Genomic DNA, 15,681 nt, shown 5'->3' with positions numbered 1-15,681 from the left:
CCTTAAGAAAAAAGATTGAAATAGAACATGGACCAGTGCCTAGGGGCACAGTTGCTGTCTCAAAAACAGTATTTGAACCCAAGTCAAAACTGAAGTCTAAACTAGTCATTAAAAAACACATACTTCACAGTCAGTCACACTAAAGTAGCACATTAAAAATCAGATGTATTGGGTCAGATCGTATGGATGTGAATAAATTAAGAAAAAGTAAGGTTTTCATTGAGTGTTTTATCTTTAGTGAGTGGAAATTGGATTAAATAGTCGATGAGATAATCAATAGGAAAAAGTGCTCAAAGACTGAGAAAGTAAGAGGCATAAGTATTTGGAACACAAAATATTAATTTCAAGAAAAATATATAGCTTAATAAAAAGCTCTACCATGAATAGCATTCATTTTTACTACAGACCAGGTCAACTAATTAAAGCTGTTTCTAACTTTCAAATGTGGATAGTTACAGATCATTCTAGGCTATGTTTCTAATCATTATTGCCCTCTGAGTCGCATGTGACATAATCTTAGCATCAGTGGCCTCCAAACTCCCCAGGGCTCCTCACTGCCCAAATTCAAGTCCAAAATCTAATCCTAATCCCTTTCCCAATATTATCTTCATCTTTCTATTTATACTAGGTTATAGGGTATTGAACCACTTGCCATTTCTCACACATAGCCATGCTACCTTCTACACCTAAAATGTTTCTGTGCTCTATCTTCCACTTTTTGACACCCTACATATACAACCTAATTAATACCACTTTCTCCAGGAAGTTTTCCTTAACTTTCCATTACATTTGAGATGTATCTCTATTATGTATTAAGGATAATTTATATGTATCATGTTGAGAGGGATAGGGACTAGCTCTGTGATTTCATAAGCATGGGGAACTCCTGAGGAAGAAAGCCTCTCTAATCAATGCAGGTCCACACCTGATCCACAACTTACAGTCCTAGAATTTTGCCTAAGATATTGAGACAAAGCAAATTGCCCAGGATCATACACTTAGTGTATGTCAGAGATGAGACTTGAACTCTCGATCTTTCCGACTCCAAGAAAACGGTTTCTTTATCAATAAGATCAGGTTAGCACAGTTAAGATGTTCCATGATTCTGTGATAACCTGTTCCTGCATCCCCTCTAATCACCAAATATTTATCAAGCACCTAAATAACTCGGTACAAGACTCTAAAGATGAACAAGACAATATTCTTATATTACAAAAGTTTGCATTCTTCTTGATCTCTAGATGGGAAAATGGATAGTGTTGGGTTTGGCATCAGGAAAAGCTGAATGCAAATCCCGCCTCAGATATTTCCTAGGTATGTGATACTAGACAAGTTACTTATTCTCTTTCAGCCTCAGTTTCCTCAACTCTTAAAGTGAGAGGACTGGATTTAAAAATGTTGAAGGTGCCTTCTTGTTTTACACCTATGACCCTATGAGTTAGGATGCTCATTCTGGATACATACAATCACTGTTTTAAATATTTCTATTCAAGAATGTTGGGTTTGATCTTCATTGGGGACTCTTAGTACAAAGAAATAAAGTGACCCAAAAGCAAATGAATGTAAATTAAATACCTGCTGACAAAAAACATCTGTTGCTCAGTCATATCCATTACTCCATAAGACTGAGAACAAAACTTTTCTACTCAGAGCATATGGAGAACACAAGAATGACCTGATAAACAGGAATATTAAGGCAAATGATCTGTACATCAAGGAAAATTCTGACCAGAAAAGAGCAAGTTCAAACACTATCTGTTCAATGCTTCAGTTCCCAAGGTTAAGTATTTAAGTTTTGTTTCAGCCTTCTTCAGAATTGCCATTCAGAGAATTTCAGTATGAGGTGTTGAAAGAGATGTTAAAAGATCTATATTCAAGCTTTGATTGAGCCTGATTCCCTAAAGAAATATCAGCCTTTTGAAATTCAAAGAAATCTGTGAAAAGCCAGCAGTTTTATTTATTAATAATGACTAATGATCGATGATCACAGAACACCACAGCAGAAAAGTCAACGATAATAACTCCCACTTCTATAATAATAATAATAATAATGTAATAATAGCTAACATTTTTATATCTCCCACTATGTGCCAGAAACACTTTCCAAATATAATTTCATTTGAGCCTCACAATAACTCTGGGAGGGAGATATTATTATTACCCCCATTCTATAGATGGGATAACTTGCCCATGATCACACAGCTAATAAGTGTCTAAGACAGCATTTGAACTCAGGGTTTCTTGACTCCAGGTCCAGTGTTCCACTTACTCAACCAACTAGCTGCCCCCAGCTATATCTGCAAATTGGTAACATATCCCCTTTCTCATTTGTTTCCTGCCTCAAAATAGGCAGGAACTGTCACATGTTATTTCTTTGGAATAGGGAATTCATAGATGAGCGTGCTTCTTCTATAATTTATATTAACACCATCTTTACAATTTGTAGTGTTAGAGAGCCAACCAGAGCAAATGAGGAGAGATTAGCTGATTTGCCTGGGGTCTCAAAAGCCAGGACATGGCAGAGGTAAAACTTGAGCCCCCATCTTGCTGTCTTCAAGATCAGCTCTTCATTCCCTCTGTCATACTATGCCATACATGTAAGAAAATCTATTACTCTTACACTATATGAATAAGTTAATGAAAGCACTGGAAAGGCTGAGATGTCATAGGAATTAGAAACTCCTCCAGGAGACAGATTGTTTCATTTGCATCCTTTGCAAACCTAGAATCATATCTAGCACATGGTAAACCTAATAAATGTTTGTTTATTTATTGCTCATGGTCACAATGCCCCCCCATAATTGAGGACCAAGTCCAAGACTTTGGACTCTTGGGTCTAGAACTCTGGCTTCTAAACTCACATTACTTTTCTAAAATGAGTATATACAAGGGATGATGGTAGCTCGTATGAATATAGAGCTTTAAAGTTTGAAAAATCACTTCAGCACATCTGGTCATAAATCAATCCTATTGGGGCTATTTTAAATCCTATTTTGTATGTAGATGAGGAATAAAATAACTTGTATATGGCCATATAGCTAGTGCCAAGGTATATTTTGAACTCAGACTTCTCATGATTACCAGTCTATCATCCTTATCACTATACTACATTGCCTCTCAAACTGTAAGAAGATAAATTATGTGGAAAATTGTTTTTCAGGCTTCTAATAATATTCCTCTCCATATTCTGTCCTTTTCCATGGAACGTGAGAACATAGGTCTTATATTCCTATCTATTCCTATTACTTGACATTTATATAGTTTTCTTTAACATTTTCAGAACACTTGATACACAGTGCCTTATTCCATTTGGCCCTGAATTAAGTGCTATTTTATACCCATTTTACAGATAGCATTCAGACTCAGAAAGGTTTTCTAAATCATACATACTACCAGGACATTCTAAAGGCAGGCTTCCAAAGCCTACGTCTCCCAAGTCAGGAGCTAGAACCACCCTACTCATCTCTACTCCCCTGTGATATACTTTCTCTTCCATCTATAGCAATTCTAAAAAAATGGTTGGTCCTACAAATGTTGGTAGATCTTCTGCACTTAAAGCAATGATGTAGGGCTGTTTAAGAAAAACCTCCAAGACCAGAGATTTAAGGCATAAAGTCATTAAAGCAAATAAATCCTATCTCCAGCTAACGTCTCTGGGGACACAAAAGGTTCTCACCTTGTTTCTGATCTGAAACACACATATGCATGCTTGCAAACAGAATTAGAATTGGTCTGAACAAAAGAAGCACCAATTTGCCTAACATTTTTTAATTCAATAGTATTTTATTTTCCAAGTGACATTTAAAGATACCTTTCAACGCTCATTTTGTAAGATTTCTGAGTTCCAAATTTTGCTTCTCCTTCTCTCCCTCATCTCCCCCCTCCGAGACAACAAACAATATAAGTTATGCATATAAAATCATTTTAAACATATTTCTGTATTAGTCATGTTGCGAAAGAAAAATAAAAAAGAAAAAACAAAGAAAGTTTTTTAAAAAGATGAAAATAAAATGCTCCTATTTACATTCAGTCTCCATAGTTCTCTCTCTGGATGCCAATCTACCCAACATTTTCTTATTCTAATCTGAATTTCATTTATCTTTGAGCATCAGAAAACATTACTGGGCAAAAGATGTGCTTGCTTTAGAGTCAAGACAAGTTCAACATTACAGGAAATTATCAGCAAGAAAATTACTAAGGAAGAAGAATGGTGTTATTTAAAGATCTTAAGGCTGGTGTGAGAAGAAACTAATTAAATGATTGCAATTTTCTGTGCAAACAAAGTCAACTGAATGTTAGAGAAATGTGAAGAAAAAAAAAAACACACACACACACATAAAACTTTCTGGCTTCCAAAAAACATCAGGATGTGTTTGGCATTTCTTTTTTTTTAAGATTTTTGAGAGACAGCCCGAAAAAACTGAAATACAAAATTTCTTATTCATCTTCCAAAGACGAGAACTGAACTGAAAAGGGAATAAGATTATTTGCCCAATTGGCGCTCTCTGTAGCATCATGGAATATTAAGCCATAAAGTGAAAACCACCGTTGCCTCCAACAGTTGACTGTATATCTATCAATCAATAGCTCATGTTAAAGCTAAAAGCAAGTTGTGCAAGGCTTATTTTACAATCTTCTGTAGACATGTCAGGGAATTCTCTCCCACTTGTTGAGACCTGTACCAAGTCAGTCAGTCAGACTGGTGAGAAGCATTGGTCATCGACTGTTTCCGCATCTTCCCTTGCCAAAGACCTCACTGGAGCCCTGTGAGTTCATGATTCCTCCAAGCTTGGTTGAGCCAGGCTAGCTTTGCTTGCATCCGGTTGCAATGCCGTCAAGGGACTCCCACAGCATTATACAGGATGTGAAGCAGGCTCAGAACACAGCTTTTCATTATTCAGAATGTGTTTGGGAATAAAGAGATGGCTCATTTTCATGGTTTCAGACGACTTGTTTGCTCCCTGGCTCCTTGCTTTCCCAAAATAATGGGAGGGAATTGGCCGGACCTCATGGCTGTAGAAACTGCCTGCCTTAACCAGATCATCAGCATGCAAAAATGTTGGCCCCCACAGACCAGCCTTATATTCCCCCTATAGGCCTCCATCCAGAAGCTCTGGAATGAGGAGAGGCTGAGATGAAGTTGGCTATTTATGGAATCTATACATAATTCATTCTGTAGAGCCTGAAGAAAAAAAAAGGGAACCTGGTTTCTAAACAGAAGGAAGCTTGCAAGCTCACCACAATTTCTTATGGATTGAAAACAATGCAAAGTGATCATCAATACTGTGGGAAGCATAGGGCCTTTTGGTTTTCTAGAGAAAGAAGAGGAGCAATGTAGAAAGAGACCTCTCCCAAATTCCCCCAGGGCATTCAAAGGACAAGAGGAAAGGAGATACAGTGAACAACTGAGACTGTCAGATGGCACAATGGATAGGGGGCCTGATTGGAGTTAGAAAGCCCAAATCTAATTCTGTCATAAATACCAGCTATATGACTTTGGGTAAATAATCTCTCTGTCCTCATCCTTAGAATATTAATAGCATCTATCTCCCAGGTTTGTTGTGAGGATCAAATAATTTAACATACGGAAAGTGTTTTGCAAATCTTTAAGTGCTAGATAAAAGTTAGCTATTATTAGTAGTTGTTATTATTATTAGCTTATGGCAAAGGGACTTCTGCTTGAGTATATAGGGGAACTAGTCAATGGGAATATGGCTCATAGATCAGATAAAGTCAACTTGCACAAAACGGTGTTAGTGAGAAGAATGTGACCTAAAGACAAGCACAGAGAACAACTCTACCCGAGAGGCATCTCTATGGTCCCACCTGGCCTGGGTTCATTCATCATTCTCCTTTTATTTCATTGTGGCAAACTTGGATTGATCATGGGAAGCATGAGTTGATCCAAAATCATGATGAGCCAGTACTGTCCCATCACCCACATACAGCACATAATCAGAGTCGGAGGCTTAAGTTTTGGTGAAACCATTTCAAATGTAATCTCTAGAAGTATCAAGCTTACAATGGTGGCTGAGATGATTACCCAGAGAATAATCTCTGGCAGTGGCCAGACACAGGACAGAAATCTTACAAGTTATTCATTCATTTTTCATAGTCCCTCTAACTCTACACTCCTTTGGGCCATTGAATAGAACCTTCATTTCTGAAAAGAAAACATAGTTCTTAAAAGCTGTATATAATTAGGAATAACAAGCTACACTGTTAGATAAATTGTTAACAAAAATCAAGAAGGAAAGTTTCCTATCACTCTTAGTAACAAATATGGTCCTGATGCCTGAATCAAAAAGAGATTAAGCAGAGAAAGTCTTATATAAGCACTTAACAGAATTCTAAACCAAGCAATAGAGGGAGATGTGATTTCCTTAAATGACTCTTAGGAAACTTCATCCAACTAGAAATTAAATAGTTATAAATGCCAAAGTAGATTCAAAAGATGTGCAATTGTTTTATTAAATGAACTTTATTCATATATGCTCCCCTACCTTCTTTTCATTTCAGTGTTGAAATAATTCCTCAATAAATACTTATTCATTTATTGGTCCTTTATCTACATATATCAGATGTCACTGATACAAGAGCAGAGAATGAGCAGAAGAGGTACCACTGATAAATGTCACAGATATAGCAATATCCTAAAGAAAAGCACTGGTTGTCTTTTCCCTTATAATTACTTGATAAACCCACAACTAGTAGTCGACTACTACCAACCTGAATTTGAAACTCTGTGACCTTAGCTCACTTCAACTGAACCTCAATTTCTCCTTGTCCCTCAGAACTGTGAGAGGGAAGATTATGATCTGTAGCCTACTCCCTATGCATGGCTGTACCCCAGGTTTTTGTTCCCGGCTCTCTCCTCTTCTATTTCACTTGCTAGTAGCATCAACTCCCATAGGTTCTCCTACCATCTCTGTGCAGGTAATTATTAAATCTAGACATCCAACCCTTATTTCTCTTTCCAGAACTCTAGTCTCACATCTCCAGCTGACTACTGAATATCTTCACCTAAATGTCCCAGATGCACTTAAAACTCAACACGTTCTAACTAGAATTTGTTGTCTTTTTTCCTAAACCCATTGCTCCTCATAACTATATGATTTCTTTCAAGAGGGCTATTATTCTTCCAGTCACCAAGGCTCACAACTTCAGAGCTATTCTCATATCTCCATTCTTAAGCTCCCCCACAATCAAATGCCAAATCTTATTTTTTCCACTTCTTTAGCATCTCTCAGATCTATCCCCTTGTTGATACTCACACTCCAACCACTCTAGTTTAGTCTCTGATTGCCTCTCGTCTAGACTATTTCAAGAGCCTCCTAATCAGTGTCCCTCCATTCTCACTCCCCTCTCTAGTTACACAGCTATCAGACTGATATCCCTGGGGAACCTGAATTTGAAATTCTTTATGACCCTCGGTCACTTAAACTGAACCTCAGTTTCTTCATTAGTAAAATAATGATGTCCCTTGAAGCTTTAAATCAATGATCCTTAACATGATTCTCTAGCCATGTCACTGCTCAGAAATCTCAAGGGGCTCCCAATGCCTTTAAAGTAAAATACAACCTCTCTTTCTTATAGTCATTTTGTTTTTACTTATTTGTGATCATATCCTCCTGATAGAATGTAAGCTCTTTGAGGACAAGGATTGTCACTTTCATATTTGTGTACTTAGCACCTGGCTGTGTCTGGCACCTTACTGGCTTTTAAAATAAATGTATTGATTGACTGCTCGTGATCACACTGGTAGCATCACAGCCTGGGATTCCAGGCTTCTGATGCTAAAATGGAAGCTTTTGTCATTGCATAATACTGACTTCGTACATTCATTATATTTATTTAACCAACATGGGGTCCACCCTCATCCAGTTCCTTCTCTCTCTCACCTCAAATCGGTATAAAGTTGCTCTTGGTTTCTCAAAGAGTTTGAGGTCCTACCAAGATACAGATTACAGTCTTGGCAATGGTGCAGTTGCTGCTGTCTGAATTGGGAAGAAGTTTCTCAATAGATCAGTCTTAGGCAATGAATTTTGTTAGTTCTATCGACTCACAAAGTCTATGTTTAATAAATCCTTGCTAGATGAATGAACAAATAGATTGGTTAACTAATTATTTCATCCCCAAGGAAGAAAAGAGGTGACCCATGAATTTAGATAAGCATAGCTAAAATCTGGTTGTAAAAGGTCAATAGAAAAATTCAGAGTATTTCTTCTGCAGAACTGTCTACCACAGAAATGTTGATATTGGACCTTTCCACCTCACTTGGATAAGAGGTTCAAATTTTACCATTTAAGTTATACAAATGTATAGAATCTATAACCACAGTACCTAGATCAATTATCTGGACAAAACTAGGAGAGAAATAAGGAGCATTTCTTCTGCCTCTCTTCCTTTGGTAGCTGCATTTGACTAAAAGGTACTGCTGGTAAGGGGATGGAAAAAACCAACAAAACTGACTTCTGGGGAAGTTAACCATCACAGACTGCTGGAGAGGGAAGAGATCTCAGAGAATGCCTTCTTACAAAATCCTTGATGCATAGGATCATTCAGCCCACACCTAAAATTCCTCCAATTATGAGGAGCTCATCATCCTCTAAAGCAATCCATTCCATTTTTGGACAGCTCTAATTTAGGAATTTTATTTTTCTATCAAACCATAATTTATCACTCTCAAACTTCCACATATTGCTGCTACCTTTGTCTTCTAGAATTAAGTGGAACAAGTCAAATCTCCTGTCAATTTTGAAATACTTGAAAACAACAATGATATTTTCACTACCTTTGAAAAGTAGCTTTTCCCAGTCCTCCTTATTTTTAGTTCCTTCCTTCTAAGATTATCTCAAATTTACCCCATCTCTATCTTCTGAGTATATACTGTGGATTGTGAGTTCCTAGAATAGAAACTATTTTCCCCTATTTTGTATCCCCAACATTTAGCATAGTGCCTGACACTATAATAAATGTTAAGTGATAACGACCCCAAATCTTCTCTTTTCCAAACTAACCAGTCCTGGAACCTTCAGGCCATCTTTTTTATCAAATGGCCTCTACTCCACTCACCACCTCAGACAACTTCTCTGGAAGTGTTCTAACAGTTGGGTAATATCTTTATATGTGCATGCTCTGGCCACAAAGGTGGCTGGCTTATTTTTCTTTAATGACAGCTAAGCTTACAGTTTTATAATACATAATATAATACAGCTTTAGAATATGAAATATAGCTTTAAGAATAACTTCTTAATTTAAAAAAATGTCCCTGTGTTCATCTACGTTAACAGTTTCCCAAAAATAGAACTACATGCATTTCTAGTCCCAAATGCCAAAATTATATCAGTTGCTTTCTATGTTTCAAGAATTTAGAAACTCACTGGATAAACACAACCTTGACACATAGGTTGTGTTTATCCAGTGAGTTTCTAAATATGTCCATGAATGTAATAATAAATTTATTAATATATATAAAAAGAATAAATATGTGATATTATTACAAGAGCATATTCACAATGCTTTTTCCTAGAAATCACCAGACTAGCTAGCAAATCCAGTTCCCAAGTCTTGTCATCTGTATCCTGGAACACTGGGATGCGTGTGTGTTTGCATTTTTATGGACAAACTCTTTTTCATCATTCTTTTGTCACTCCCTAACAAGGGTCAGCTCTTCCTTCCTTACAATAAACTAAGAAGAGGCATTCTGACATAATCATTGTCCTTAACTTGGCTTTTCTAATTCTCTCACTCCACAGTATGATCCTTTTCTGTGATATAGAGGGCAGAACAACATTCGATCTTGATAATATTCATGGCAAATGATCATTCCCTCCCCTCACCACCACTACTACCACCGCTGCCCTCTTCTTATTTATAACTCCCAGGAGAATAACAAATTATAAATGGACCTCCGCTTTGGTCAGAACACACACTGAAAAGCATGTTGCTTCAGAATCCCTAATTTTACAACAGTTACCCACTCCAAAAGGCCCATGCAATGAGACAGGCGGCAATCTCACCTTCAAGAAGACTTCAAGTGTTTTACTGGGAATATTCTGCAATGGAAAGCCTAATATACATAAACACAAACATATCAAAGAATGGTCATTTAATGCAAAGTTACAAATTAACTTTATTACTGGGATATCTTTAAACTTGCCCAATTAAGGACCTGGAGTACTTTACAAGAAAGCTGTTACAGTTTCTGGATGTTCAGAAATGAATGAAAGCCAACTTTGCTTTACAAGTCTCCTAATGGAAATACACTAACCTTCACTGTTGCCAAAAAGGAACTATACAGGCAAAAGCAGACACACAAACAGTGCCCTAAAGCAAAACCCCAGAACCCAAAGTAATCAATGACTCATAATTGATAATAGTCTCTGAAAAGAAAAATCAACATCAGCTGACCCTTTCATCATGAGCAAAGAAGAAATTCACTTTGCAAGTATCCAGACATGGGGTGTTGGGTTCCCGGCATCAAAATATGCAGAAATATTCAATTATATAAGACCAATCCACTCAGAACTATTGTGTCGTCAATAGTCTCCAGTTATTCTCTTCTATTTGGTGGCAAAAAGTGAGTCAAAGAGGGATACTGCTCCTCTTAATAAATAGCATCAAATGTTAAAACAAAAACTCTGCATGATTTCAGGAGCTTCTAATTCAAATTAATTGATATCTCTAAGTTGAAATGTCCTGTAAAAGGCTGGGTTCTCAGGTGAACTAGCAATAAAATAAGGCAAAATCCCAGAAATAATAACAGCTCAAAGAGATCTAAATCATTTTGGTTGGTTTTCTCCCCCTATTTTCATCAGTAATATGATATCACTCTCCACAAGGTTATATAGACATTACACAATGCCTAGCACTATGTAATATTTACTCACTTGCAAATAACATCTCTCTCACCAAGAGGGCAACAAAGGAGAAGAGAAAGAAAAGGGGAGCTAGGGGGAGGGAAAGCAACAGGCCCTGTGTACAATCCACCCTAGAGACGCCATCAGAGAACAAGAGTTTAGATAAAAGATTAATTTAACATGGAATGATTTACTTCCATATCTAAACATCAGAGAGAAAAATTTGAATTTTTGAATTATTAAAAATTTGAATTATTTGAATAGCAAAGAAGTTACATATCCTTACAAGATTATAAAATAGATGGAGTGACATGATACTTATCAAAAGCTGCTTCAAAAAATACTAAACTAAAACTAATAAGCATGCTAAATTTAGGCTTGGGAAAAGAAGAACTTCATTAGAATCTAGCTACAACCAAGTGGCTATTTCTTTTTCTGCAGCAGAAGACTCAGAACTTCCAGATCTATTGTCTTCATCAAATTTTTCGTACCTTGTAAAATTGATGGTACCTTAGTTCTTCTCAGCCTCTTTTGGCCAAATGTGCAACAGAGGGTATTTTTGCTACCTTTCCAGTAAATTTAGCAAACCTGCCTCCAGGGGGCTCCCCCATAGTGCTTTGGTCCCAACATAGAAAACAAATATTTGATATAAAATAAAGCCATGTCAAAGACAATGAGAGAGGAGGATGAAGATGAAACAAAGAATGAACTTCTAAAAAGTCATGACTTCTAGTAGAGATGAGCCCAGGGGAGGACAAGTTCTGTGTCACACATTGGGAAATATAAAGAGGGGCCCTTTTTAACATGACCTTTTTATGAATGCACATAATTTTCATGCTGGAGAATCTTATTCTCTCTAGCCCCTAAGGATTGATTTTGTGATAAGTCGGGTTGAATATTTTGCACAGAAAGCTCCAGGGGACAGTAACACAGAGAAGGTGAACATTTCAAACTTTGCTTAAAGTAAGCCAGAAAACCCTCATACCAGCTCTCTATGAAGAGAAGGAAGAATCCTATGTATATACTGTAGTAAAAACCAGCAAAGTTGGGGGAAAGAAAAATATTAAAAACTAAACCACTCTATATCCTTCATTGTCAGAATACATTGTCAGCAGTTTTTCAAAGCCCAAGATCCACAGGACCACAGTTTTCATCTTCCTGATGGGAAGAATCAACCAGATTACTACACAAATCCAGGCCTTCCTGGGACCACTAATTTCTAATTGTTTGAATTTTCATTCTGGTGAATCCGCTATTAAATTAAAACCATTCTGATTTCCTTTCTATTAACCCTCAGATGTCACATCTAGCTAGGAAAGAATGGAACTGCCTTCAAACCAAAACCAACTCTGCAAGAAGCACACTCCTATATTTGTCTTGCTTCCATCCAATACATACTTCTGTTTTATTACAGCTCTCCTCTTCCACCTCCCAGTGGGCAAAAAAAGATAGATCCTTTTCTTTTCCCTCTTCCACTATACTCTTCACAAAACCACCCCCTCTTTACCGTAGCCCCACCCTCAATGTATTGCCTAAGTGAAAAGTCTCTCCTGACTGTTGTTCCTCTGGCCCAGGGTTTGTACTCTCTTCTACTTCCTCTTGCAGGAGGAAGGCCCACATAAGGCAAAGGTTCCAATTTAAAACTACAGGACTTACTTCTATTATATGCTTTCTTGAAATGGAAATTCATTGTTATATATTTAAAATCTTTTCTTATGTTTTGCTGGGCACATAACAATCTTTTGGGGATTTTAAAATTATTTTCCTTTTTCTTTTTCTATTGTTTTTTTTCTTATTTTGTATTCAATTCAATAAAAAAAAGTTTTTGAAAATTACAAAAGAGTTAAACCAATAGGATAATAGGTAGATAGGAGCCCATAAGATACTATAGGAACCCAATTAAATAGTTATTTATTTGGCCAGACCACAAAGGAAATCCTACTATTCCTAGATTTTGCAAATTAGAGTCCTTCCCTATGTTTCTGATATTTCTCTCTGAACAACAATGTCCCAGAATTCTGCCTACCTTACATTTCCTCAAATGTACTGAAACTAGCAGCCCCTAATTACTGATGTAGGTTGCAAGTGGCTGCCCTAGTCTGATGGGATTCCGTGCTATTTAAACTCAGTTCATTCAATTTCCTTTTCTCAGTTTCTTTCCTTCATCTTTTTTAACTTCCTCCATTCCCTCTTTCTGGAAGGGAGGAAGAGGAGGAGGGAAAGAGAAGGGAGAAGGAGGGAAAGAGAAGGGGAGGAGGAGGGAAAGAGAAGGGAGAAGGAGGGAAAGAGAAGAAGAGAAGGAGGGAAAGAGAAGGGGAGAAGGAGGGGAAGAGAAGAGCAGAAGGAGGGGAAGAGAAGGGGAGAAGGAGGGAAACAGAAGGGGAGAAGGAAGGAAAGAGAAGGGGAGAAGGAAGGAAAGAGAAGGGGAGGAGGAGGGAAAGAGAAGGGGAGAAGGAGGGGAAGAGAAGAGCAGAAGGAGGGAAAGAGAAGGGGAGGAGGGAAAGAGAAGAGCAGAAGGACGGAAAGAGAAGGGGAGAAGCAGGGAAAGAGAAGGGGAGAAAGCTGACAAAGTAAAGAACTGATGCTGTCAAGCAGAAGTATCTGGCAGTCCCACTTTCCAGTATCTGGGAGAGAAAGGCCAGCTAGCTGAGAACCTCTTCTAGCTTTCTATCCAGAACAGACACACTTATGTTCCTATAATGTGCGTAAGCTCTGGTTTTGCGACGGCCACTTGCAATAAAAAGAAGTCCCCCTAGGCTGCCCACACAGTCAGCAGTTTCAAGAGAAAATCCAATCCGTGGTGGCCTGTGCTCCCGGGGCTCACAGTCTGAGGGAGACTGCCGATTGCCAAGGCAAAGCGGCCAGACCAAGTCCCGCTTCCCCCGGGAAAACCAGTATATCTGCAAGCCATTCTCAGAGAGCGTTGTGAGCTGCCATTCTTGAAATTTTCCACCGGAGAATGCCTCCTGATCGACACGTTGCACTCGGACCCATACCTCCACCCACCTTTCAGTCCAACTCCGATGCCAGGCCAATATGGCACTGCCGCTAGCGCCCCAAAGCTCAGTGATTCAATAAAATGACTGGTGTGAAGCATCCATATAGAGGGGGCAGGAAGGTTCCCCAGAGAGGGTGGATATCTTGGGGGAATCTTTCAATCTAAGACTTTATGAGATATAAAAAGACAGAATGTTCTCGCTGCGACTCTCCCTTCCCAACATATCCTTGCCGTAAGTTCTTGGACGCTGGCGCAAGCAACTTAATTCACCTGAAAGGGATCGGTTCGTTGAGTGTTGGGCTTTTCCTGCCCCCTGCCCCCTTCCCCGCTGGGAAAGTACCGATCCTTGAGCCCCCCGCTCCATTTCCGAGGGGGGGACCCCAGAGAAGCGCTCCGCGGGGATAGGGCCCAGCACGGAACTCTCCAAACTTCTGGGGAAAGTGCGCTTGGGAGAGAAGGGGCGCAGCTTCCCCGCCCGGGAGGGAAGGTGGCCCGCCTCAAACCACCGAGAACCGGGATTCATTCGGGGTGGGGTGACAGGGAAAAGCCTCGTACGGCCACACTGACGGAACACCTTTTTTCAGCCCCATCCGCTTCCTTGGACCAACTCGGCAGGTTTTTCCGTGCCCGTGCGGGCGCACCAGACGCACCCCGAAAGCCTCCCATCATCAACCCCTCGATGCTCTAGTAAAATTTTTCAAAGCTGAAACCTCAAACTGAGAAAAGTAGCGACGGGCATCAAGTTATTAGGGGGGCGGGTATGGGAGTGAGTGGGGAGCCCCGGTCCCCCAGTCTCCATCACCCCACCTCAAGCCAGAGGAGAAGCGCCGGGCTAGCCGGGAGGAGACGAAGAAGGACCGGGAGGGGGAAGGAAGGGGCGCGTTGGTCACTTACGCTGCTGTTCTCGCCGGTCCAGTGCACCATCGCCTGGTTGTGGGTCGCGTCCCCTTTGAGCACGAACGAGGTGCTGATCAGAGAGACCTGCGCCCTGGGGGATGCTCCGGCCGCCGGCGCCGCTCTCCGAGAGCGACTCTTCCACGCAGCCGGCTCGCCTCCTTCGCTGACACTGAGTGCGCTCCGCTCCGCGCCCGGCTCGGGCTCCCCGCCGCCGTCCCCGCCACCGCCGCCACCGCCACCCAGGAGCGGGCTCCTTCCAGCCCGGGTCACCCAGGAGCAAGGACCTTCGCCCCCCGGCTCTGGGCACCGCAGCGCAGCCCCCGAGGCACAGAGCAGCAGCAGCAGCAGCGCTGGCGACAGCAGCTGCGCTCCGGGGCTCCGGGTTCTCCCCTCCCGGAGGGTCCGTGTCCGAGACTGGGGCGGCCCCCTTTGCGCCATGGTCTTCTTCGGATGCGATAGCGACAGGCTGGGATGGGAATGCAAGAGAGCTACCCAAGCCTAGGAGGAAGGGCAGGAGGGAAGCTAGGAGGGAGAAAAAGCTGGAGAGCGAGAGAGCGCGAGAGGGAGACGGGAGGAGGAGGGGAGGGAGGGAGGAGGGTTTGGAACCAAAGCGAGGATTTACATAGGAGCCACAACTTGCTGGGGAGCTCCAGGCTGAGCCAAGGAGACGCATCGCCATCTGCCGGCCTCACCAAGTGGGACCGGGGCTTGCCAGCATCCAAAAGGCAGTTAACAGGAACCATAATTCATTGAAGCCTTTCCTTCACTTTCCAAAAGGCTCAAGAGTCCCGTAAGGCAAGCAGCGTTAGCCCCAGTCGACGGGGAAAGCCACTAAGTCCGCTTGCCCAAAAGCACACAAGCTAGTGCCAGGATTGAGACTAGAACCCGGCACTCAAAACCAGGGAATTTCCCATGAAATTTCTT

The 15,681-nt window shown here is 40.5% G+C and overlaps 1 protein-coding gene across 5 annotated transcripts in view; it reads right to left on the bottom strand.

The window, feature by feature from the left end:
• Window positions 1-15,307, bottom strand: part of SORCS2 (sortilin related VPS10 domain containing receptor 2) — a 1,204,963-nt gene extending 1,189,656 nt beyond the window's left edge. For all 5 annotated transcript variants that reach the window (XR_012483510.1, XM_074275474.1, XM_074275475.1 and 2 more), the window contains exon 1: window positions 14,755-15,307. Coding sequence is in view for 4 of the 5 variants with exons in the window: in XM_074275474.1 (XP_074131575.1) it covers window positions 14,755-15,195 (441 nt within the window). In the remaining variant the exon portion in view is untranslated. The remainder of the gene's footprint in view (window positions 1-14,754) is intronic.
• Between the last annotated feature and the right edge of the window lie 374 nt (window positions 15,308-15,681).

Source organism: Sminthopsis crassicaudata, chromosome 6 (assembly GCF_048593235.1).
Source record: "Sminthopsis crassicaudata isolate SCR6 chromosome 6, ASM4859323v1, whole genome shotgun sequence".
Classification (NCBI taxonomy): domain Eukaryota; kingdom Metazoa; phylum Chordata; class Mammalia; order Dasyuromorphia; family Dasyuridae; genus Sminthopsis; species Sminthopsis crassicaudata.
Note: the sequence above shows the minus strand (reverse complement) of the source record. Positions and strands in the feature narration are given on the sequence as shown.